Source organism: Fomitopsis serialis (assembly GCF_022376445.1).
Source record: "Fomitopsis serialis strain Sig1Antser10 chromosome Unknown B0H18scaffold_58, whole genome shotgun sequence".
NCBI classification, from domain to species: domain Eukaryota; kingdom Fungi; phylum Basidiomycota; class Agaricomycetes; order Polyporales; family Fomitopsidaceae; genus Fomitopsis; species Fomitopsis serialis.
Window position 1 is genome coordinate 1 of NW_025955018.1, and position 23,682 is coordinate 23,682.

Here is a 23,682-nt window from a genome sequence, read left to right on the forward strand (position 1 = left end):
GCGAGCCGCTGCCTGACCCGGGTATATGCGTGACACTGCCTGAACAATGCCTCGAAGCTCGGTCGGTCGTGGATCTCGATGGTGCGGTAGAGGTTGTGCATGGATCTACAATACCAAACCGCGCAGACTATCTGACTAACGCGACGGTGGTCAACATGCGCCTGTCCATCTGGTCGACGATGGCCTCGTAGATCTCAAGTGGAACACGAGAAGAGAGCACCAGTGGCAAGTTTTAGTTCCTCCGGACAACGTGAGCACGGACCTCTTCGTCCTCAGTCCATTCGAGCTCCTTGTCGCTCCACTCAATCTGCTCCAGTTCGTCCTCACTGTGTTGAACTGTTCATCGTTATGTACTCCATTCGTTATCGCTCTGCGCGTCTTCGCGCCAATCGTCCGCATGGTGTCCCGTCATCGCGTTGGGTGCAAGTCGGGCGTCCTCATGCGAAGAATCAGAACTTGAGTACACGGGCACGTCAAATGGATTTCAGTGAGAGGTGAGCTGGATGCACGGACGCCGCGCCAGTGGCGCCACAAGCATTGAAGAAGAGCCTCGGGCAAGCCTCGGGGTAGACCCGGGGCCCGGACCGTAGCGTATCAATGTAGGTCTCGCAGCCACACCACAGTGCTGTACTCGGACCCACATCACTTACGACTACGTCCAATTAAACCACGTCCGAGTCGGACCTAATCTGGACCCACCCGGTCCCACCGCCATCAACGTTACATGCTCCAAGAGGCTCCCTGCAACTGCTCGGGCAGCTGTTTACTTGAACATTTAGCTCTCTCTCGTCCAACTAACTCACAGCTCGCATATGCACCGACTGACACTGTGGCAGGGCCACGGGTTCACTGGTAAGTAGTTATCAAATGCGAGTCGCCGATTCGTCCAATAGCTAATATAATACGATCATCGATGCTACAGACGCTACACCTGTGAAATATGGGTAGTACGAGGACGGTCACTCACCGAACCTCACCATGCTCATGAGTCATGCCCTATACTCGCAGATACGTCAGTATGTCATGACGGCGTCTCCATGACCCGAGTTGGCCGTAGGTGCGCAAGCGGCCCATTAATCACAACAAGCTGTGAGACGCTGACCATATACCGACAGTATCGAGGCCTGCGAAGACCATAGCGAACTCATAACCGTCTCTCCATCGCACGACCTAGCGCTCCAAGTCCCGTTCAGATAATGCGGAGAATGTGGCCATGGTACGTCAAGACCACCCGTGACAGGACTCTGCGAGCAAGTCAGAGCATTCAGCGGTTGACCTCATGACGACCCACACCGACCTCGACGCACTCTCGCCATGACTTGCCCTCGTACCCTGAGAAGCCACCCCCGGATGAGCCCTTCGTATGGCCGACCAACTCTGCCTTCGCGCCAACTTACGTCCGATGTATACAGGAACCCGTCGCAAACTCACCAGGCAAACAACTCGAGCAGAGCGGTAGTAAGGGTAGATGTCAGGTAAGTAACATCATCTTCGCGTCAAACCTGTGGTTCCGTTGTGACTCGAACTCAATTCAGAGCGAAGCCTATCCCATCTTGATTGTCAACCGCATGTCGAATGTCGACGTCACGGTCGGTGTCTGGGCACGGTCAGCATTTTGCATCCTTGCGAGATATGTCACTCCCAGTGGCCGAGAACCTACCTATCAGCGACGGTCGGGACACGTTTATTGAGACTGGCTGTCGGGACACCAGGAGGCTATGCGCCACTCAGTCGACGTGAAGCATAGACTCGATCGTTCTCGCTCAGACGTTTGTGAAGCTGGCTTAAGCTGCGCATTTCAGTTGAGCCGTAGGTGACGCAGTACATCTGTACCACCGTTAAAACCATCGCCTGACATCACTGCTGGCGACGCAGATTCGTCCTCAATGCGCCGACATCTATGGACGGCAATGGGGTCTGAGGATCTCATCCATAGGTAATGCTCGGCAGGAGATCACTCAGGGAAGTGGCGGCCGCACATACTGACATGCGATTCCTAGGCATACAGCCCACCAGGCCTGGATCAGCACGACTCGCTGCCATTGGGATCCACTAGATCCGGCCACCCCCTGCGACGTCCCTCGTGTCTCTTAAGTGCGGAATCAGCCCAGTCGCCCGTTGCTTCTCACTCAGTGGACGCCACCACGCCAATATCCAACCCTTGTAGACCTTTCCGTACGGTTTCGTAGCATGTATGTCTGCCGTTTTCGCCATCGCTTTGAAGGTTGATTCTCCTAGCCTCACAGGTAGGAATGTGCTCGACATCCCTTATTGACTGCGACCTGCGCGTACGTCGCGAGTATGAACTTGGTCATACTAGATCCAAGTACAATTCGTTTGATCGTAGCGACGAGAAGTCCGATACATTTCACACCGATACACATGAGCCGGAACCGTATAGTACATCCGGTCATCGTCCAATCGCAATACATTGCAGCCATCGTAGCAAGCATGAGTTAATCGAGACAGTGAACCATACCGCGAATCCAAAGCAGTGTCCTTCTAAAGGAGCGCGACGACCGCTTGTGGACGACCGACTCCCTCGCATCGACCCGCGCTCCGTACGGACGGTGACGATGCTTCGTTGTCGCCACCTCCGTCTGTACCGATCGGATGACGTGCCACGTCACGAGGACTCCCGGGGTTGCTGAATGGCTGAACAGGAGACAAGAGTGAGACGGACGCATGTGGATACAAACGGGCTCACTTACGTTTACAATACTTCAACCGCGCACCCAGGTGACGTTGACTATGCCACGGGCGGACCATGGCTGAAATATGGCATGGAACATGGCCTGGAGCTTCTGACCGACGGTGTCCTTATGCAATACTGTCTGATTGGTCTGAGGGTACAGGTCCATCTTCACCTCGACATCCTTTAATTTGTCGAAGTATGGCTCGCTCATGACCTCGTGCAGGTCCCACTGGTTGAGCTCGTCGAGGACAGCGCTGGGTTGCTCATGGTCGAGAATGATGTCGCCGATGCGAACATGAGCCTGGACCTTGATGTGCTCAAGCTGACGGCTTCGGATGGCGGAGAAGATGCTGCGTAACTCGTATGTTGCTGTGGTCCACGCCGCGCCAGGCCCGAGCTGAGGCGAATATCTGGTATCGTAGCTGATGTCATTCAGCCCGAAGTCCAAGGATTGCAAGGCGGTGTTCTGCGACAGATCTCCGTGGCCCACTACATTGTGCATGTGCATTAGCGACGAAGCGTCTAAGTAAGATGATGGGGCTCTTACTAGGTCCATTAGGAAAATAGCACGTCTGGCAGTAACAGGACAATGATGCCCCTGCCGCTTCGAGGAGTTTATTAAGGGATGTCCGTGCCATGGAGGGATAGGCACACCGAAATGTCAGATCCGCAAGTGAGGTGCAGAGGCATGAACGCGCCATCCAGTCAACGAACATCGCCATGCATTCTTCGTGCACGAAGATGTCAAGGTATCGAAGACGCATGTGAGATGGTGTCCGAAGAAATGAGGCCCCCGCGTGACTGCCAGCAGCATCTTGCTGAGCGATCCTAACGTTTATGCTGATGTCTGTAAGCTGGGGGAAGGCAGACACAATCCGCCACAGCTGCGTGATGCTGTGCAGTTTGCAACCCTGAAGCGTCAACGACTTGACAGACTTGAACCTCGACAAGGCGAGGAAGAAATCCGTGCGGATGAAACAAAGTCTTCCATTTTCGATGTGAAGGATGCGTACACGAGGTACTAGACCAACGAGCGCGGACGGTAGTGCTTGAAGGAAGCTGTTGTCAACATTGCTCTTGTTTTTGCCGTAGTAGTAAGCTGTCCGATTGCAGCCCCCATCTACCACCAGCTTGCATGTGGTCGCGAGCCACTGCTTGACGCGTGGCGACGCGCGACAATGCTTGAACAGCATGTTGTAGCTTGTGCGGCTGCGAATCTCGAGATCGTAGTATAGTTTGTGCATCGCTCGACGATACCACGTTGCGCAGACAAGTGCCACAGCGGCGAACGTGGGCTGATACTCGATGGCGTCGATGATGAGCATGAAGACCTCGAGCGGGATGCGAGCGGAGAGGGCTAGCGGCAGGGTGCCTTGAAAACGTGCGTCCCACCAGTTTCCCCAGACCCATCTGCCGGCGTCGAAGAGCTTGCAGAATGTGACACCGACTCCACGGGCACTCGATTCGTCAACATTCGATCGCTTTAAGTTGACAGCCTGTTCATCGGCACTGCTCTGATCGACATCAATATGCCCGTCGGTAATCGATGGCGTGACTTGTGCGTGTGAGGCGTCGTCGGGGGAAGGGAAAAAAAGCTGAGTGAACACATCAGTCGGGATCACGGATGGGAGCAGGGTGACTGACGCTAGGCTGGAATTCGGACATCTGGGCAGTCGCACGCTATGGGACGCGACGTGAATGTATGCTCTGTGGGAGGAGACGCAGCCGTGAGCGTAAGAACAGGGTCGGTGGAGGCGCAAGCAGAGAGGGGGGCTCGAGGGGGTGGGGGCCTCGAGGACGAAGCGAGGCTATGTATTTGAGTATATGGGAGGGCCATCTAGAGTTTGAGCCACACGCTGACTGCCGTGACCTGGACACGCCGTTGCCAGTCAGGCTGTGCAGCGTCCATCGACTTGGCCAGACACGACTGCGACTACACATGAACCACAGCCAGCTGAGTGTGCAACTCGTGCAGGAGGCCGTCGAGGGTGAAGCAGGCGTGCATGCTCCTAACCCTAGGCGCGTTCTCCGACTCGGGCGATGGCGACCGAGCGGTCCTGTCTCGTCTCCGAGTCTCGACGACGCGGCGACGGCTTTGCGTCTGTTCTCCGCTCGCGTGACCTGCCCCTACGAGTCTCGTGAGCTCAAACGTTTAGTGAGTCCACAGCCGATGCATTGCACGGTCCTCTACAGCCGCTTTGCGCCGTGCCGTGCACTCACCCCATATACTGCCCTGCACCGGGTGACTGTACGTATGGAATCCCTTCTACCTCCTCCGGGAGAGCATTCCAGGACGCAGTATCCTCGGCGACACCGTAATCGCCAATACGTTTGGTCATGTTGTTCCCACTTCCACGCCGCCTCGCGCCGACTGTCCACTGCGGAATTCCGTTGTCCCGTATTTGCAGTACCATTTACGCTTCGCAGTTGCAGTCATGCCGCCACTTTCTGCCTAACTGACATATCAGAGCTTGTAGTCTCCTACGAGGCGGTGATCAGACACGCTGCGCGACCATATACCACTGTGCCAATGCATGCGTCTCGAACGTATTCTCAGACCCTTGGGACAGCCAATAGCACACGCACCGCGGAGAGCGGTCTTTGCGTGCGCAAGACTGTTGTCTATGCTCGCAGTGGTCCGTTTTGAGTAGCCAGAGACAAGGTATGCATTGCATATACCCGTGAGGCTGTACTCGTCCACCTACTATCATGTGCACCATTTCAGATATAATTATGTTGTAGTAGCGCACATGCGCACCAGATACGCACCGCATTCACCAGCAGCCTATCACCTGGTCCGAATCGTGCCCTAGACGAACGTGTGCACACGTGTCAGTCATGGACGGATGTAAGGCGCATGCGCGTAACTTACCAGAAGTAGTGAATCCAGAATTGAGGACGATGTTACGCATAAGTATGCCTGATCGCGTTTCCGCACGGGTCGCAACGTGATCATTCGCCAGGCTCATCTGGGAAGCCTGCAGGATCGGATAGGGTGCGTACCGCGCGAGCGGACTGTATGTAGATGTCCAGCAATTGAACTGCCTCCTGCCAATAGACAATGCTTATCTACGCGCTGGTGACGGACCATACCACGTTTTTACCGAACGGTCCCTGGATCGCACGTAGGCCTACCGCCGCGTCGGAAGCCCAATAGACATAGGCGCCGCATAGCTAGCTCGGTCAGACAGGAGCTCTTCCTGGACGTGCCATTCACCATCATCGAGTCAAACATCGACGCCCCGAACGGTGCCGAGAAGGACCGCCCGAAGGTGGAGCAACTGCTGCTTGTTAGTGATCCACACGACTCGCTTTCGAGCTTACGGACCTCTCACGTACAATCAACCTCGTCGCGCACGTCGATCCGGAAAAGTCCTTCTCGCGTTTGCGGGGCGGGGCGTCCAAAGCCCGTTGAGGCGATTCAGCTTCTCGATGGTGTCCGAGTGCTCTCTTGCTCTGTCAGGGGAGCTCAGCTTGACCCCTCTTGAATGGGGAGTTCGGGCTACGCACCGCGACGTTGGTCTTCGATAACGGCCTGCTGAGTGAATGTCTGACACTGACGAGACTCTCTATACCGACCTAATTCTGGGTGGGAAGTCGCAGCGTGCCTCTACGCGTGAGTCCCACGGGCCGCGAGTATCCTACCAGGGAGGACAGCGCGACGGAGCATTGCGCAACCGTAGAGTATTGAGTAACCCGAACAACGATGGAGGTTGAGACAGGCGGTACGCGACGTTACACGGTCTCGAGGTAGAGATCAGATCATACGGCAGATTGTCGAGAGCTCAACCGGGTGGCTAGAGTGGGAATGTTGCTAGGCGAGAAGAGATTTTCGCTGACGACACCGGGATGTGGGGGCTAGGAATCGCGAGGATCCAGATAGACGGTCGGCCACGCGTCTGTCTTGCGTGCTTTGGGTACAGCATTCGGATAGTCCGAGACCAACACGGACATCAGGTCGAAACACAACGCGGTTTCTGAATGTGTACACAAGCTTGAACAACGATCCTTGCAAGCGCGGGCAAGTGGGGTATCAGGAATCGGTGGTCTCCCAGTTCCCGTGCCTCTCGCCATCGACGTACATTGGTGCGCCAGAATATGACCGGAGGTGTTCCGTAATGGAGGTTGTGCGTCGACGAGTTCGGTAGTGCTAAACCTCGGGGCCGGGTCTGGGGAGCTACCATGTAGCGTCATGTTGCACCGAGAGTGCATGAGCTGAGCGGTGCGACTCAGTACAGAAGCGGTGCAAGTTGACAGTACGTGGAAGAAAGGTACCCGAGATGGGCCAGAACATATCGAACACTGGCACGACGACGTACAGGCGCTTGGATGAGGGTCGTGTCGGACAGCCTGTGAGACTCATCAGTAACAAATCGGCGACACAGCGATCACACGTACCCAAAACACATCCGCCGATGGCGCGCAAGCAACTCCAGCGTCGCATAGAGCATAACTCGGTGCTGAGAGCAAGACCTCCCGACAGCGGATTTGCGCTTCGGGCCAGAGTACCCTTCGTCGGCCCGGGCTACGATAAGCAGCAAGAGTTTATTTAGCATATGTCACCTAGAGGTCTCATCCGACGTACCATTTCCCTGACATTGCAACGTGGAGGACCGTGCCTCGTACCTAACCATGTAGATACATCCCCCGCCGCCCAAACGCAGTGGCGAGGTGTGCCTGCATTGCGAAGTGCGAGATGCAACATGGCCGCACGGTAGATTTATCGCTCTGCGATGCTTCGTCAAACGGCGGTGCCGATACCGTGTTGCTGCCTATTCACAGATTAGCGCATGAAGTATTCGGCATTGCAGGAGGGTAGACGTACTAACTCTGATTGCTGGGCATGGCACGTCGCATCGACGCTGGAATGAATCAGTCGACGCTACACAGCCTGTGCACTAAATCGAACTCACTGCATCTGATATGCTTCTCCGTGGATATTCCTCTTCGTGCTGCTCCTTCGCCTGCGTGTGGGCGGTCAGCATCTACCCTTCCGACCTCATGTTCCCTAAGTGTTGTACCGACGGGCTGCCGCTCCAGTACCATCTCAGGCTCGATCCGGTACAGGGCACATATATGAGATATGGCAAGTTCGAAAGACCTGAGGAATCTGCTCGTCAAGAGTCGTCGGAGGGCGAGCGGTGTCAAAGGTGTCAAAGATATCGGCAGAGGATTGGTCGCTGGAGACTGAGACGGGAGTCGTGGCGATCGTTGAGTCTCGAGAACATCGCTGCTCGCCGCAGTGGTTGGCCGCGCCGAGCCTTCTCTTAATACAACCCAGTACATAGGATGTTCATCAAGTCACGATGGCCTGGGATGCGTATTGTGGTCGCTGTTCACTGTGGTGAATCCGCACGTCGAGAGCAAACCTGTCGCGCCACGCCGCGCAGCTTCCCCGAGATTTCTCCGACCGCCCCTCGTCTCGGTCGTGTCCTCTTGGGCATCAGCTTCAAGCTTCAAGCTTCAAGCTTCAAGTTCGTGTTTGTCCGACAGTCGTGGTGACAACTTTGCAACCTGTCCTTTTCGGGTGTCCGCCTACGCAGCCGCATCCGAATTCTGGGAGAAATTAGCTCGCGCGCGCATCTCCCGTATTCTCACCCTCAGCCAGTCATCGACGACCGGGATTCCAACGGGTCTCCTCGAGTCCTATTCCGTCTCTTCCATGCGCCTTCTACAAGCTTGGACTGGAGGAGTATCTACGCTCCCAAGATCTCTCTGCATCTTGCGGCGAGAAGACGCGGCGTTATGGCTGACTAGCTGCCCATCTTGCGAGAGAGCAGGCGAGATAATCGGACGGAGGAACGGGACGCGGCCAGGGTTTGCAGACTTACTCAGGCTGCACGCGAGAGATACCTGCTGCGTCAGAAATTTTGATAAGCCGCACGCCAACTGCCGCGACCAGGACCTCACATGCTATCATGTTGTCAGTCATGCATTACTGACGCCGCAAGTGTTCGCCAACACGCCGCACTTGGTTGGGTATGACTCTACATGTGTGCTGCTTCCATTGAGTCGCGGCTAGCCGCGGCCAGCCTGATTGCGGTCATCATGATCCAGGTCGGAGCGGCCAGCTGGACATGTTAACTGCAATAGTGAGTACTGAGATACTGATGATCGATGGTCGCACCCAACCCACGCCCGTGACGACCGTACCGACGTGTTCCGCGCTGGAATGGGCAGTATCACACACATGGCTCGCCATGCTTATGCCGCGTAAGATGTCCGATCACGATATATGCCTTGGTAGTCCTGCAAGGACAGACGTCCTGTGTACCACGCACACAGACTGCAGAACGCTGACAGAGCACTCACCTATACAGGTTCATGCACCAATGCTGCCGCCACAGTCTCTCCACACGATCCGCTGCTATGTTAGCGTGGACGGCTTGAAGTCAACGTCGAGGGAATCGGTCCCTCGTCGGCGGTATCGTGGCTTTGAGTGCGACCCAACACCTGATCGCGAGCTGGCGGCTTCGGTTCGTGGAGGATGCCGGGTACTTCACGCGCAATTCGTCTTCGTGGTCCAGGAAGGTGAGAACTGGCATAGAAGTGCCGCAATGCGGTCAGGTTGACGTGACGGTCTACATCATGCAATTGTGTCAGCGTCCGGGTTTCTTGTCATGTATAAGATAGCGGCTTTTGACCATTTGCAAAGCGAATGTCGGATACCGGAGCAAGGATGATCTGGCCGCACCGAAGGGTCTGGGCATGTTGACCGACGCGATGCATGGCGACGATTCGGCTGTCGAAGATATCGTCAATTCGTCCAGGAAGCAGTAAAACGACAGAACGAACCTGCCAACGACGGAATCGTATCACGCATCGGGGTGCCTGTACCTCTTACGGTGTATCCGTCTGTTCGACCTGAATTGACGGTCCCACTTCCCACCGTGTGTCGGCTGTAGGGCTGCCGGAACCCGCGAGTTATACGTTCTCTAGTGGAGTACAAGACGTTGAAGGCTGCGGAGCCAACAGACAATCCGCTACAGCTGCGAGACGCCATGCAGGGCTTAGCGAATCTTGTCCAACGACGCGGCAAACGTGAGCAGCAATAGAGATTAAATGGAGTCGGGACGCACAAAAAGATCAATCGCATCCGCCTCCAAGCCATACACCACACGGCCGAGTACAAGGAGTAGTTCGTGCAGATGCCTCATGAAGTCGTACATAAACGGTCGAGCGGGTGTACGACGTGACCAGTTCGAGCGTCGAGCCAGGGCTTGATAGGCGGAGACGTTAGTAGTTAGACAAGAATATCCGGAGCGCGCGCAGGTTGAAAGAACTGTCTACCCACGGGAGACTACAGGTATTAACCTTTGGAGATCGCTGGTAACGAGTAATTGATCAAAAGATAGGGCTCCTCTGTTTCAGGTGTTTCGGCATGCTACATAGTGGACAAAATGGGGAGAGGACTACAAATGAACGCGTCAGTCATTCTGAGTCGCGCGACGGGGTGCAACAGACGGGTGGACGCGTACTTGGTTCCCGACGTCAAGTAGCCGGCACTTATTCTCGGTGTGCACGCATTACAAGCGCTACCAATCGCTAGGCCGGGCGGCACACGAGAGCAGCGGAGCAGTAAATCACAGAGGAGGTCGGCGGTCGTGTTGTTCGACGTCCAGAGCAACGAAGAGGCGACGCCACCGCGTGTCACTGTCTGCCCCGCCGAGATTCTTCCGAGCGTCTCTCCGCCACAAGGCCTTAAGGAGGACTGTCACTGCTCCGAGTGACGAGGAGCTTATGTACATCGAGTACATACTTCTGTTCTCACAACTCCAGCAAGCTCTCGTTTGGATTGCACTCTGACCTGGCTGGACGCTCGATACGCCACTAGTTGACGCGTGCATATCGGCGGACTTTCGTCCGCACACGCTAGCCACCGGCAGACACTTCTTCGCTGAACAACTCGGGCGGATTCTAGAAGGTCTCCTACAGTCCTGTGCGGCCATTGCATGACTATGCTGCTCGCTCTCGACGAGCTTGGACTAGACGAGGGATCTCGACTCGACGGCTCGAATGTTCTCTGCAGTCTTTGACGAGAAGACGCGGTGTCATGGCCGAGCAATGATACGTCCAACTTGATGACAGCCTGGGATGGTTCTCGAGGCGGACAATGCGAGATGCTTGGACAAAACGGGGAGTAGGTGAGTAGTTTTGATCACAGTGCGTATGACCCGGCGACTTCATGCGCGTCCGCGCACCCAGACTGGACGAGAGCAACGTGCTGACTGCGTTCAGTGACGACATGTACCGTGGTCGAGTTCCCGTACAGGGGCGGCCAATAGCTTGATCGTACCTGTTTGGAGACGCACGGTGAAGAAGCGAGCGGGACGGCGGGAAGAACGGAGAATAGATGAGCAAGTCCTAACTAATCATGTTCAACGGACTCCTTGACGCCTCTTCCTGTAGCCTATTAGACTACTTCCAAGAGCTGATCGCGTTGTACAGCATGCCTACACAAGTCAAGGAAGATTTCCGTGAATGTATGCACACGGTGAGTGCTGTTCCTCGCTGGATGCGTTCTTAGCGGGAGATAACTCGTCTTCCGAAATTCCAGCCACCGTGGCAACCCAGACCCACTGTGAACGACAAAAGAAGGTTCAAGTTACCTGATGCCCGTACTGGGCTCTAGGCATTCACTCCCAAACGAAGGCGACGCGTACCCAGGCGTGTTCTGAGGTTGTAAGCCTATTAATACTACCCGAAATCCTAGGAATTCCGCAAATGCTTGAGTAACGCGAACGGCGTCGCGGCCTAGCTTCGAGGTAAGTATATCTCCCCGTCTTGCAGCCACTATCAGCTCATTTGTATTTCTCAGCAACGATGAAGCCGAACGCATGCATGCGGATGTAGAACTGAGATTTTCCAGCCTAGCATCGATTCACTCTTTCGATCAGGAACGTTCGTACGGTTGTTGTTGCCGATGTATCGACGCTGAACCCACAGCCTACCAGGGGCGCAAATAGGCCACTGCTGGCAATCGCGACCCGCTGTCTCGTTTTATTCACTCATTGGTTATCCAGATGTAAGACCTGTAGAATCTCCCGCATCTGCCGGGTATGAGGACGGTCAGTTTGTTACTCACCCATTGAACCTTGTCGTACTCATTCCCATTTCTCACACTTAGACCCGTCCGTAGATCGCGATAGCGCCTCCATTAACTCGTAGGTACGCTCGTCATCCCCCTTACCTGAGAGGTCGTGGAACGCTAACTGCAGACCGCCGTTAGCAATTTTGTCGGCGACGCTTACAGCCATTTCTCAATTGCGAGACTCGAAATCATGAGTCCTAGTCAGACAATCCCGGGACTACTACATACAGACGGCTTGTCACCGGGCCCAGCGGAGCGTGGCTGTACGCACTGCGCACTTGGTGACGACGCACACCGGCCTAGACATTCTGTCGCTCTGGTGTGCCCTCGTACCCCACCGAGAACTTCCTCCCCCGGGCGAGGTCTTCGCATGCGTCCGATCGTTAGTCACGTCACTCGACATGCAGAGACGGGATGGTGACTCGCTTTTCCAACGAGCACTGCGCCTATGATCCTACGACGATTTCATCCGTGTATGCGGCACGCCCAGCATGCTCTCATCTCGCACGTAGGTTAGTCGTCTCTGAGTTCCTTCACTAACTGTGCCTGCGCTCTGCGCGTTCGTCCTGCCATAGTGCTCACTGCTATGCAACATCCAGATGTATACTCATCCTGATTGGCAGCGACGAATCCATATTTCATGGATACGAATACAACAAATGCACCTCATAAAACCACACCGATAGGCTTGAACTCGGTACGTACCGCAGCCGTTGGCAGGCTCCATGCAGAGCGCATCCAAGCATACAAATTTTCGTCCGAGTGCACTATGTTTCTCAGCTCAAACCGAAATCTTCCACCCTTTTGCCCTCTTAGTCGCTGCCGCAATGCGTACTCGCACTTCAGTTCGAGAGGGCGCTACGAGAGCCAGACGTGTGCCCATATTATTTGCCGAGATGTTCGCTCTCCTTGGCTCGCTGCGCGTAAGTACGTCATGAACATGAACATCATGACGATACTGAATCGAAGTACAACAGTTCGTTTCGATATCATAGCAGCCCAATCAGGTTCATCAAGTCGGATTGCGTAGTACAGAACCGTGCGCCCGATGTTGCATATCTAGTAGATGCAAATATATCGTACAATCAACCATGTCCAGAGACGGAGTCTTTCCACTACACATCAATCAAGAAAGGACACATTTGAGACGGATAACAATGACCATGCCCCTTGTCCCTTCGAATCGTCCACCCGCGGAAACCGAGAGGACAGTGCTCTCGCACAGTAATCCAACGGCATCGCGGGAGCCAGACGAATGTCAGTATAGGGACGGCATCTCGTTGTCGTTCACTCTGCCTGTGCCGCCAGCGACTCTAGCTGACCGCTCCGCTGTTGCCGACGAGGAAGGCTTGAGGCAAGAACAAGTCAGCATGAGGTGCTGGATGATCCTAGTGAAGAGCGAGCTCACTTCAGATATGTAGAACCATTCCAGCATGTTATGCAGGTGTCGACTATGCCGCGATCAGACCATGGCCGGAGCAAGCCACAAAATACAACCTCGAGCTCCTGAGCGATGCTGTCCAGATCCAACTTGGTCTGATCAATCCGAGGCCATATCGTCATCTTCACTTCGACATCCTTCAATGCGTCGAAGTATGGCTGGCTGATGACCTCGTGCAGGTCCCGCAGGTCGAGCTTCTCGAGGACAGCGCTCTCACCCTCGAGAACAGTGTTGTCATGGATACCTTGAACGCGAACCTTGATGTGCTCGAGCTGACGGCTTCGGATGGTGGAGAAGATATCGTGTAGCTCGTCCGCCGCTTTGGTCCAAGCCGCGCGAGCCACCTGGAATTCGGCCTTGTTGTCGATGTGATGCATTTTGATGTCCAAGGATTGCAAGGCGGTGTTTTGAAACAGGTTTCCGTGAGTCACTACATTGTGCATGTGAATCAGTGGCGAAGTCTGTACGCAAGACAACTTACGGGCATTATCATAATTAGAAACGTCACCGAACCTCTCGCAGAAATGAGTCAACGATGCCCCCACCGTTTCGAGGAGTTGGTTAAGGGATGTAAGTGCCATAGAGCGCTGTCCTGACCAGATTGACAGATCCGCAAGTGAGTTGCAGAGGCCGGAGTATGTCATCCAGTCAAGGAACATCGCCATGCATTTATCCTCCACGGTGACGTCAAGGTATCGAAGACGCATGTGAGATGGTGCCCGAAATAGTGAGGTTTCCGCGTAACTGGCAGCACCTTCCCGAGCGAAATCAACATTCATCGTGAAATCTGTGAGCTGGGGGAAGGCAGACACAATTCGCCGCAGGTGTGTCACATTGTTCAGTCGGCAATAGTCAAGGGTCAACGACTTGACAGACTCGAACCTCGATAGGGCGAGGAAGAAATCCGTGTGGATGAAACGAAATCCTGCACTGCAGATGTACAGGATGCGTACACGAGGCATCAGACCAGCGAGCGCAAACGGTAGTGCTGGTAAGACGTGATTGTCACTTTGGCTCTTGTTTCTACGCCGCGGGGATTCCACGCTCCCGTGTTCACCCTTACCCTTTTCCTGGGCCTCAAGGTCGTCCTCGTGCATGTCGCTATAGGCATCCCGCTCGCCGTCTGCCACCAGCTTGCATGTGCTCGCGAGCCACTGTTTGACGCGTGGTGATGCGTAACACTGCTTGAACAGCAGGTTGTAGCTTGTGCGGCTGCGAATTTCGACGGTATGGTAGAGGTTGTGCATCGCTCGAGGGTGCCATGCTGCGCAGACAAGCGCCGCGACAGTCAATGTGGGAGGATACATCTCGTCCACGACGAGCCTAAAGACCTCGAGCGGGATGCGAGCGGAGAGGGCCAGTGGCAGGGTGCCTTGAAAACGGGCGTTCCACCAAGGTCTGCATACCCGCTTATCGCGGTGATCCTCAACAACCCATACATAGCTGGATTTCTCATCGCTCTGTTCATCGGCACTCGGTCTCTGGTCAATCTGTTCATCCGCAAGACTCTGACCGGCACCAACATGACCGTCGGCACTCGATCGCATGACTTGTGCGTGTGAGGCGTCCGCGGGGGCGGGGGGAAGATGCTAGGTGAACGGCACATCAGTTGGGATTCGGGATTATGATGGACAGAAGGCGACCGACGGTAGGCTGGAGATCGGACATCTGGGCACTCGCACCCCGTACGACGTGGATGTATGCGGTATGAGGGGAGCAGCAGCCGTGAGTGGAGGGGTGGGTGCAGATAGCGAGTGGACCTCGAGGATGCAGCGAGGCCATGTATACGAGTACTTGGGAAGAGCTGTGTGCGAAAGTTTGATGAGCCGGGCGGAGACTGCCGCGACCGGGACCTTTCATGCCATGGTCAGTACTTCGTGCTTCCAGCAGTCGTCAACATGCCACACCAGGGTCCCGGATAAGCCATCACTGTGGGATATCCAGCGCCGAGCTGCGGCCAGCCTGAGTGCGACGCAGGCCCCTAACCCTAAGTGGGTTCTTCGAGGTTGGGTCTTCGATTTGGACTGAGTCGTGGCTCTCTGCGTCGACGTCCCTTCTGCATCGGTGTCGCTCAATCCGGATCTCCAGCTGTCTCCCCTTCATTCAGACATTCCCATCAAAACATGAATTCATTGCCGACCGCGCCACATCACCTTCAACGAGACGGTAATCAGTCTCCTTGCCACGGGCAGGCGACCACATCCGGGGCATTGAATGTATGCGCCCTCAAGTCGTCTTTACACCTTTGAAATACGAGCCGACGGAAGACGCGCCGCGGAGAGTGGTGTTTGGGTGTCCGAGGCCATTGACCATGCTTGTGGTGTCCATATCAAGCGATGAAATTTGTAGGCGAGGTATGGCCTTGTGCACTCGTCGACCTACTAGTATTCGCATTCCTTCAAGTAGAACTACACGCCGCGTCCACCAGCAGGAATTCAACTACATAGCCGGAGTCATGCCCTGCACGAACACGGTCAGTCATGAACGAATGCGAAGCGGAGGCACTTAACTTACCAGGAGAAGTGCGAATCCGCGATTGCGGGCGATGGGGTGCATGTGTATGCCCCTGTTTACACGCGGATCGTAACAAGACATCGAAGGCTGCAGCACTTGCTAGGCAAGTCTAGGGCAAATGCGAACCCAGAAGAGGTTCGTACCGCGCGTGCGATCATGAAGATCCAGAAGAGTGGACACCCACGAACAAGCATGCTAGTGACGGACCATTCCACTCTCGTGGAGCGTTCGATAGACCGCACGTAGGCCTACCGCCACGTCGGAGGCTCAACCTAAGCACTATCACCAGCCCGGTCAGATAGTCACTCTTCCTGGACGTGCTACTCACCGACTAAGAGGCAATCCTCAGCGTCCCGGACATTGTCAAGAGAATATCCCGCCCCGAAAGCGAAGCGACTAATGCTTGCCAGCGATCCCCACGACTCGCGTTGATACGTCCTGTTCGTGTTTGCTCGAGCCGTACGAAGCTTGTTCACGGGGTTTCGCGCCTCGTGGTGTCCGAGTATTCTCTACCTCTGTCAGGGAAACTCAGCTAAATGTTTCTCTCCGAATGGGGAGTTCGCGCTACGCACCGCGAGCCTGAGGTTGGCGTGCTGATTATTGAGAATATCTCACACTGAATAGACTTCCGCTGCAGCGATTACTCGCTGGACCGGACTTGACCTGGACAGATCCATGTGCACGACGTGAATGCCCATCGCTGTACGCAGGCTCGTTAGATCCGGCAACACATAAGTTGCTAGATCCACGGGATTGGTTCTTCGTGCGATCCGCTCCGCCCTGCATGCACTCGCAGGACGCCCGGACGATCGTCCTCGTCTTCTCGACGGTTCAGACATTGGTGGTCGCCGAAGAGCCGCCCAGGAGCGTCATGGGATTTACTCGTCGGCGTTGTCGTGGTCCAGAGCGCGATCAAGTGCCTGATCTTGATGCGCGCGAGCTGGTGCGCTTACACTCGGGAGAGGGTTCTACGTAGCTCGTGAACACATCTGAACGGCCTCTATTCATGGTTCAGGGGTTCAGAGTGCATGCAGCGTTAGATGACAGGTCGCCGGGATGATCTGAGATATGCGTGCCTGTCTTTGCGCCCGGATTTTCACGCCATACGGTCGACCATCGCTTTTGACCGTATTCAGAGGCGGACGACAAGTTAACGTCGGCCTCGCTGCATCGAGAAGCCTGTTGATCAAATCAATACATCGCGAAGATCTGTCTGTTCAAGAAGCCGTCAGGGAAGGACACATACTAGCGAGCACGGACCTGTCCACGATGATCCGGAATCTGCGCATCATCCTCATACAGCTGAAGTCGTAAGTTTCCCTGCACCTGTCATTGAAAAGATCACGCAACCGCGGGTTGATGGTCCTTTGGGACAATGCATTCGCTGGAAAACCAGAGATCTGAATTACCGCAGCTGCAAGACGTTACTGAGCGCGTACCGAATCGGGTCCGACGGCGTGACAGACTTGAGTAGTTATAGTTCTTGAACGGGGATGAGACGCACAGTAGGGTAACTTAGCACCCATTCGGCTCCGAGATCCGCACGCTATTAACTGTGCGACAGAGTGAGACACGTCGCATGCGCCCGGCGGGAGCGCGATGAGGCCTTCGCGACGTCCGCTCAGGCACATCCACAACCAGGATGCCAGGAGACCGAGCGGGTGAGCGGTGAAGAAGGGAACGCAGGTGACCTACCGAGAATTGGGGCTCAGCGTGGGATGTCTGCAGAGTGATCGTGGAGAGAGACGTACCAAGACAGGAAAAGGATTCAGCGGTCGGTCCAGGCTGCGTAACGCACTAGACAATGTCCCGCTTAAGAATGACGACCAAGAGGCCTGCGGACAGTGTCAGCGACGGGTGAAAGTCACGTCCGGTGAATCTGCAACATACTGACGAGGTTCACGGTGCATGATAATGGGGCCTACGATTTGGCCATGAACGGCCATACGGACGTGCGGATGAACAGACATCAATTTGATCGAATGGTCTAGATATGTAGTGCGTTAGTTCCATATCGCAGTCGAGGGGAGTACACGTACCTGGACCACGTTGGCCTATGGTACACGAGCAAAACAAGATAGACATACTTAGAGCAACAGCGTGCTGTTGAACAAAATGCCCTGTGCCACCATCACGACGAGGAAAGCTTGTCGAAGCTCGATCTGCGATGTAGGAATGTATGTCGAGGACGTGGTAGACGACTCGATGTTCTCGTGGGTCGTGATATCAACGTGTCTGGGTGCGACGCGAGACTTGGAGGATGTGCCTAGGGCATGTGAATCTGATTAGATGAGGAACAATCTCAGAACGAAAGACACATACAGTGGAGGATGTTTGTTCTTTCGTGGTGGTCGTAGTTCGAAACAACGCGTTCACCCGATCTCCTTGTCCCGCACGGAGCGGGCGCTGTACCATATCAGAGCCTGGTGGTTGTCGCAAGCGGGAAGACTGGGCACGCGTCGAGGAATGAGATGCGCGCCCGCGGTTTCCTTCGTCGATTAAAGTTCATCGGCGACACGTTGATGTGAGAATAGATGTTTGGTGAGATCCCTGCTAGTGTGGCGTTCGAGAACATGGGAAGTGACTAGCCAGACCATCGTTCTGCCTCCAGAGGACATAAGTGAGGGATGCGGGAAGCAGTGGCGAGTTACTTACAGGGAGGTCGGTCATGAAGCGCTAGGTTATTATGCTCGTACAGGACCAGTAAAGTACCTCGGTTGGCCTAAGAAACGTTATGCCCCTGCGTGGCTAGGTGCGAGGAGCCGCGTGGCTGAGGACTAAGGCAGCTTCAAGCTCGTGTTGCGACATTGCAACAAAACAGATCGCAGTGACTGTATCGCACCGCGTATGCCCTGCTCGTACAAAGTGTGAGGTGTGCGGATAGTATGGGGCTACGTGCAGGCGCACACGAGACAGCGCGAAATCGATCGAAAATACCAGTGGCGTTGGACCAAAAAAACGCAGAAACTCATGCGCTCGTCACGGTTCCTGCATATCCTGCATATAATTTTGGACAGAAGCAGACTCACCACACGAACGACCGCAAGGGTCTCTATTTGATCACATCACGTATACCCAGGTACCCTGTATCGCCACGCTCCGCTCAGAATACCGGCAGATGCAGATGCAGCACAGTTCTCGCGCTCTGGGCCTCAGGTGGTAGACCACATATGCAGCCGGTCGCTTTAGCTCAACGACGGACCTCTCGAGCAGTTAAAGACATCAGGCGTCGGGTTTGAAGCGTTTAACAGAGAGATCGTGACTAGGGGGGCTCAGAGGCGTGATCCAGTTGGAGCGCGAGTTGTGTTGGCAGAGTGCTTAGAAAATCAACGTTCAAACGTTCATGCAATGGTGGACGTCGAGAGCAAAGCAAAACCGTCGCGCACTGGTGAAAATAGGCCGAGATTCTTCCGGCCGGCGCCTCCGCTGCTCTCGCTGCTCGATCACCCACTGGCAAGCATCGTCTTTGACTCGATAGGTCGATGGCTAACGCGTCACAATGACGGTTCGCACTCGCTTGCAGCTGCCAGCTACTCACATAATCCAGAGGATCAACATCCCGATCAAGCGACACTTACGGCTAGACGCTCCCCATGACAAGGTGAGCTGGCCCCCGCGCGTCCAACCACCCGTTCAGCCCACCATGATCACATCCATTCTAAAGGTGACCCCCTTCCCTTTTTGACGGCTTTATTCTCCTTCTGCGATGTATTGAACAGTCCGTATGCGTGTCACGGGGTCTGTCTTCGTGTTCCAAGAGCTCAACAGGGCCGGGCGGTCGGCTCTTCTTAAAGTGCCACGCTGGCTGGCAATACTGCAACATGAAACAGGTGGATCGGAGGGGGAGGGATAGCGGAAGAAGCAATGCCGATATTGTAGGTGAGTGATCACTGCGAATATGCAATCAAGCCGTATGCATCACTGCTGATTGGTACACGTCCAAATCTGATCACTGTGTCGCAAACGTGACGGGGAGTTTCCAGCTTCGTCGGATTACGGGAGCGAGCTCTGCGACTGTATGCGTCACGGTTGCTTTATTTCAGGTGCAATTCAACTTCTAGGGCACTCGTTTTGTCGCTCAGTCATGCCGTTCGCACGCAATATTCAATCAATACTGTGGCTTCTAGCCGTCTAGTACGTACTGTCCCGCGATACGAGTGGTAGCGACGCGGAGCAAACACTCCGAGGAGGTATACCCGACCTCGTAGGTGCTACGGACAAGACATTCACACAGGTCTGACGCACGCGGGATACTCAAAGAAAGCGACGTACTACGCGTCGGGCAGAGTTACCTGTCCCCTTCGTTCCCAACGTCCGGACAGCGGGGTCACCTGCGCGTGACGCGAGTATTCCATGTATCGTCCTGTGCGACGTGCATGCTGGTGAGGATCGCATCCTTCACGCATGGCGGTTTCATGACATACGCGCTCACCTGTGTGTTCTCCAAGCAGGCGAGGGTTCTCGACACTGCGGAGTTCTAAGATTCACTGACATTGAACCTGTGCTCACAAGTAAGTACCGGCATCGACGCACCTGTCTTTCATGTCGCTAGTCTTGACGTCGCGGCCTCGCAGCTGCGTGACTCCAACTATCGGCTCCTGGTTGTGACCGCCGTTCATCCCGCTTCGAGCGAGAAGGGGCTCGCTCGGCGCATCCCCAACTACAGGAATGGACGTAGGAGATGATCCAGGGAAGTGGCGGCCGCATCTCGGTCAATGTACTCCCGTGACGTACCTCGTGTTGGCTAGGTGCAGTACCAGTCCAATCGCTCGTTGCTCAGTGAACCTCACTACTCCAACAGCCAATCTATCTTTGTAGATTTCTCCGTACGACATCACAGCGTACACGCCCGACGTGTTCGCCGTCGCTTTGAAGGCGGTCCACCTCGCGTCGAGTGCATGTAAAGACCTGACTTTGTGCTGTCAGAGTCCGGTCAGTGACGACGCGGTGAAGGTGCAGCAATATCCCCATTGCGCAACCGAGCCATCGAATCGAAAATCGCTGGTCATCAGACGGCAACGTACGGTATGGTCGCCATATCCAGCGAAGATCTAGCAGGTGCGTCTACAAGCGCTTCCACGGCTTCTCGAGAGCTCTACCTCATTAGTTGCATAGTACGTCTATCACTCAGAGTGTTGGCACAATCGCTTGGCGGGCTTGGGGCCAGCAGTGTTCCGCCTGATCGACGATATCGACGTCTCGATGCGCACGTAGCCTCGCGGGAGGTTCTTCGGCGAGGCAACTCGCGCTCGCCACTCCCGGAGGGCTCTCACTCAGTAATCGCTCACCGCTGACTCCCTGGACATTTTGACGTCTACGCCATTTGCTCGCGCCAAGCATGTTGAGGCTCCTTCCTTAGCACCGTTATGCAGTAGATACGTACTAATCAGCATCCCGATGAATCGAAGTACACTTTATTTGTTCGTGGCGACGGGGAAGTCCGATACAGTCGATGTACAGTACATCCGGCCATCGTCCAAGCACAATACATTTCAGCCATCGTAGCAAGCATGAGTCAATCGAGACAGTAACCATACCGATCCCGGGTCACCTCCGTACCAAAGCCAAACTGTCCCTCTAATGAGTCGGCCGATAGTGGTAGATAAAATGGAGTCAAATGAGCCCTTGTGAACGACCGGTCCCTCGCATCGACCCGCGCTCCGTACGGGCAGTGATGATGTCTCGTTGCCGCCACCTCCGTCTGTACTGACCGGCTAACCTGCTACGTCTTCGGCATGAGGACTCCTGGGCATTGCTGGATGAATGAACGGGAAACAAGAGTTAGACAGACGTGTGCCATGTGTGCACACGAGCTCACTCACATTTGCAATATCAATAGCTACTTCATCACAGCCAGGTGATGGCGACTATGCCACGGGCAACCCATGGCTGCAATATGCCATGGAACATGGTCTGGAGCTGCTGACCGATGCTGTCCAGATCGATGCCGTCCACATGCAACCTGGTCTGCCAGTGACGGGTCAGAGGCGCCAGCACGATCTTCACCTCGACATCCTGCAATGCATCGAAATATGGCTGGCTCACGACCTCGTGCAGGCCCCGCAGGTCGAGCCCCTCGAGGACAACACCGAGCTTCTCAGGCTCGAGAATGCTGTCGCCGACGGGAACTCGAACTTTGACCTTGATGTACTCGAGATGACGGCTTCGGACGGTGGAAAATATGCCGTGCAACTCGTTCATTGCTTTGGTCCACACCGCGCGAGGCCCCTGGTCTTTGGCCACGCGTTCGATGAGTTGTAGCTCGAAGCTCCAGGATCGCAAGGCGGTGTTTTGCAACACACTTCCGTGAACACCTAGTGCATTGTGCATGTGCGTTAGTGGCAAAGCCTGTAAGCAAGACAAAGGGACTCTTACTACGGCCATAATTGAAACCGTTACTTAGACGGAAACTGACCAACGACGTCCCCGCGGTTTCGAGGAGTTTGTTAAGGGGGATCTGTGCCATGGAGGCAACCTCGGGGCTGACTGTCAGATCCGCAAGTGAGGTGCAGAGACCTGAGTGCATCATCCAGTCAGAGAACATCGCCATGCGTTCATCGTTCAAGTTGACGTCAAGGTATCGAAGACGCATGTGAGGTGGTGGCTGAGATAATGAAGCTCCCGCGTAGCTGGCAGCACCTTGCTGAGCGAAATAAACATACAACGTGAGATCGGTAAGCTGAGGGAAGGCAGACACAATCCGCCGCAGCTGCGTGATGTTGTTCAGTCCGCAGTTCCGAAGTGTCAATGATTTGACAGACTCGAACCTCGACAGGGCGAGGAAGAAATCCGTGCGGACGAAACAAAGTCTTGCACGGTAGATGTGAAGGTTGCGTACACAAGGCATCAGACTAGCGAGCGCGGATGGTAGCGCTTGCAAGAAGTGATTGTCACTATTGTTCTTGTTTCTACGCTGCGGGGATTCCATGCTTCCGTCTTCGTTCGAGTCCCTCTTGTCCTTGAGAATCTCAAAAAATGCATCCCACTGCTCGTTTGCCACCAGCTCGCATGTGCTCGCGAGCCACTGCTTGAGACGTGGTGACGCGTAACACTGCTTGAACAGCAGGTTGTAGCTTGTGCGGCTGCGAATCTCGATGGTGTGGTAGAGCTTGTGCATCGCTCGAGGGTACCATGCTGTGCAGACCAGCGCCGCGACGGTCAATGTGGGAGGATCCATTTCGTCGACGATGATCTCGAAGACCTCGAGCGGGATGCGAGCGGAGAGGGCCAGCGGCAGGGTGCCTTGAAGCCGGGCGTTCCACCAGGGTATGAATTCCCGCTTCTTGCGGTGATCCTCATAAATCCGTGCATAGCTGGATTCCTCATTGCTCTGTTCATCGGCACTCGGTCCCTGGTCAATCTGTTCATCGGCAAGGCCCTGACCGACATCAATGTGATCGTCGGCACTCCGTCGCACGACTTGTGCGTGTGAGGCATCCTCGGGGGCAGGGGGAAGATGCTAGGTGAACGGCGCGTCAGCCGAATCGGGATCATCATGGACAGAAGACGACCAACGCTAGGCTGGAGATCAAACATCTGGGCAATCGCTCGTCCCTACGAGCACGCGACGTGGATGTATGCGCTATGGGGGGAGGCCCAGTCGTATGCGGAGGAGTGGTGGGTGTGGGGGCGCAAGTGGCAAGGCAGCCTCGAGGATGCACTGAAACCCTGTATATTAGAAGAGCTGTGTGCGAGAGTTTGACGAACCGCACGGTGACTGCCGCCGGGGCTTTCCATGCCATGACCGGCAGTCATGCTGCCAGCATTCGTCGACGCGCCACGGATACTGGCCCGGATATTACTGCTTGAAAAACGTGAACCCACTGAGCGGCGGCCCGCCTGAGTACAGTGTCATTGTGCGATGCAGCAGCGGTCGTCAGTCAATTCCCCCAACCCTACTAACTGCGTTCTCCCCACTCTGACTCTGCGCCTGCTTGCCAC

General features: G+C 55.1%; 7 protein-coding genes across 7 annotated transcripts; 2 read left to right on the forward strand and 5 right to left on the reverse strand.

Moving 5' to 3' along the window:
• Positions 1-2,614: 2,614 nt before the first annotated feature.
• On the reverse strand, positions 2,615-4,804 carry B0H18DRAFT_1212847 (uncharacterized protein). Its single transcript, XM_048036495.1, has 4 exons — positions 4,340-4,804; positions 3,243-4,290; positions 2,712-3,184; positions 2,615-2,655 (listed from the first exon to the last, which is right to left on the reverse strand). Exons 1-3 carry the CDS (start codon positions 4,358-4,360, stop codon positions 2,724-2,726), a joined length of 1,530 nt encoding a protein of 509 aa, XP_047890933.1. The 5' UTR covers positions 4,361-4,804; the 3' UTR covers positions 2,615-2,655; positions 2,712-2,723.
• Positions 4,805-6,482: 1,678 nt separating this feature from the next.
• Positions 6,483-7,415, reverse strand: B0H18DRAFT_536192 (uncharacterized protein). Its single transcript, XM_048038503.1, has 3 exons — positions 7,281-7,415; positions 7,094-7,220; positions 6,483-7,045 (listed from the first exon to the last, which is right to left on the reverse strand). The coding sequence occupies exons 1-3, from the start codon at positions 7,292-7,294 to the stop codon at positions 6,554-6,556; spliced, it is 633 nt and encodes a 210-aa protein (XP_047890934.1). The 5' UTR covers positions 7,295-7,415; the 3' UTR covers positions 6,483-6,553.
• A 1,626-nt stretch (positions 7,416-9,041) lies between these two features.
• Positions 9,042-9,977, reverse strand: B0H18DRAFT_536205 (uncharacterized protein). Its single transcript, XM_048038504.1, has 4 exons — positions 9,775-9,977; positions 9,491-9,714; positions 9,300-9,437; positions 9,042-9,233 (listed from the first exon to the last, which is right to left on the reverse strand). Exons 1-4 carry the CDS (start codon positions 9,804-9,806, stop codon positions 9,088-9,090), a joined length of 540 nt encoding a protein of 179 aa, XP_047890935.1. The 5' UTR covers positions 9,807-9,977; the 3' UTR covers positions 9,042-9,087.
• Positions 9,978-13,592: 3,615 nt separating this feature from the next.
• Positions 13,593-14,079, forward strand: B0H18DRAFT_1019884 (uncharacterized protein). Its single transcript, XM_048029463.1, has 2 exons — positions 13,593-13,657; positions 13,709-14,079. Exons 1-2 carry the CDS (start codon positions 13,599-13,601, stop codon positions 13,821-13,823), a joined length of 174 nt encoding a protein of 57 aa, XP_047890936.1. The 5' UTR covers positions 13,593-13,598; the 3' UTR covers positions 13,824-14,079.
• Positions 14,080-18,997: 4,918 nt separating this feature from the next.
• B0H18DRAFT_536456 (uncharacterized protein) lies at positions 18,998-20,567 on the forward strand. Its single transcript, XM_048038507.1, has 10 exons — positions 18,998-19,194; positions 19,265-19,342; positions 19,461-19,620; positions 19,718-19,784; positions 19,869-19,875; positions 19,932-19,945; positions 20,002-20,123; positions 20,193-20,252; positions 20,316-20,489; positions 20,543-20,567. Exons 1-9 carry the CDS (start codon positions 19,090-19,092, stop codon positions 20,321-20,323), a joined length of 621 nt encoding a protein of 206 aa, XP_047890937.1. The 5' UTR covers positions 18,998-19,089; the 3' UTR covers positions 20,324-20,489; positions 20,543-20,567.
• A 734-nt stretch (positions 20,568-21,301) lies between these two features.
• B0H18DRAFT_536568 (uncharacterized protein) lies at positions 21,302-22,550 on the reverse strand. Its single transcript, XM_048038509.1, has 4 exons — positions 22,509-22,550; positions 22,117-22,450; positions 21,564-22,055; positions 21,302-21,496 (listed from the first exon to the last, which is right to left on the reverse strand). Exons 2-3 carry the CDS (start codon positions 22,331-22,333, stop codon positions 21,589-21,591), a joined length of 684 nt encoding a protein of 227 aa, XP_047890938.1. The 5' UTR covers positions 22,334-22,450; positions 22,509-22,550; the 3' UTR covers positions 21,302-21,496; positions 21,564-21,588.
• On the reverse strand, positions 22,397-23,022 carry B0H18DRAFT_1019908 (uncharacterized protein; the record flags this gene model as incomplete). Its single annotated transcript, XM_048029464.1, has 2 exons — positions 22,509-23,022; positions 22,397-22,450 (listed from the first exon to the last, which is right to left on the reverse strand). Coding segments are annotated over exons 1-2 (456 nt in total), but the record flags the coding sequence as incomplete, so codon positions are not given.
• Positions 23,023-23,682: the final 660 nt, after the last annotated feature.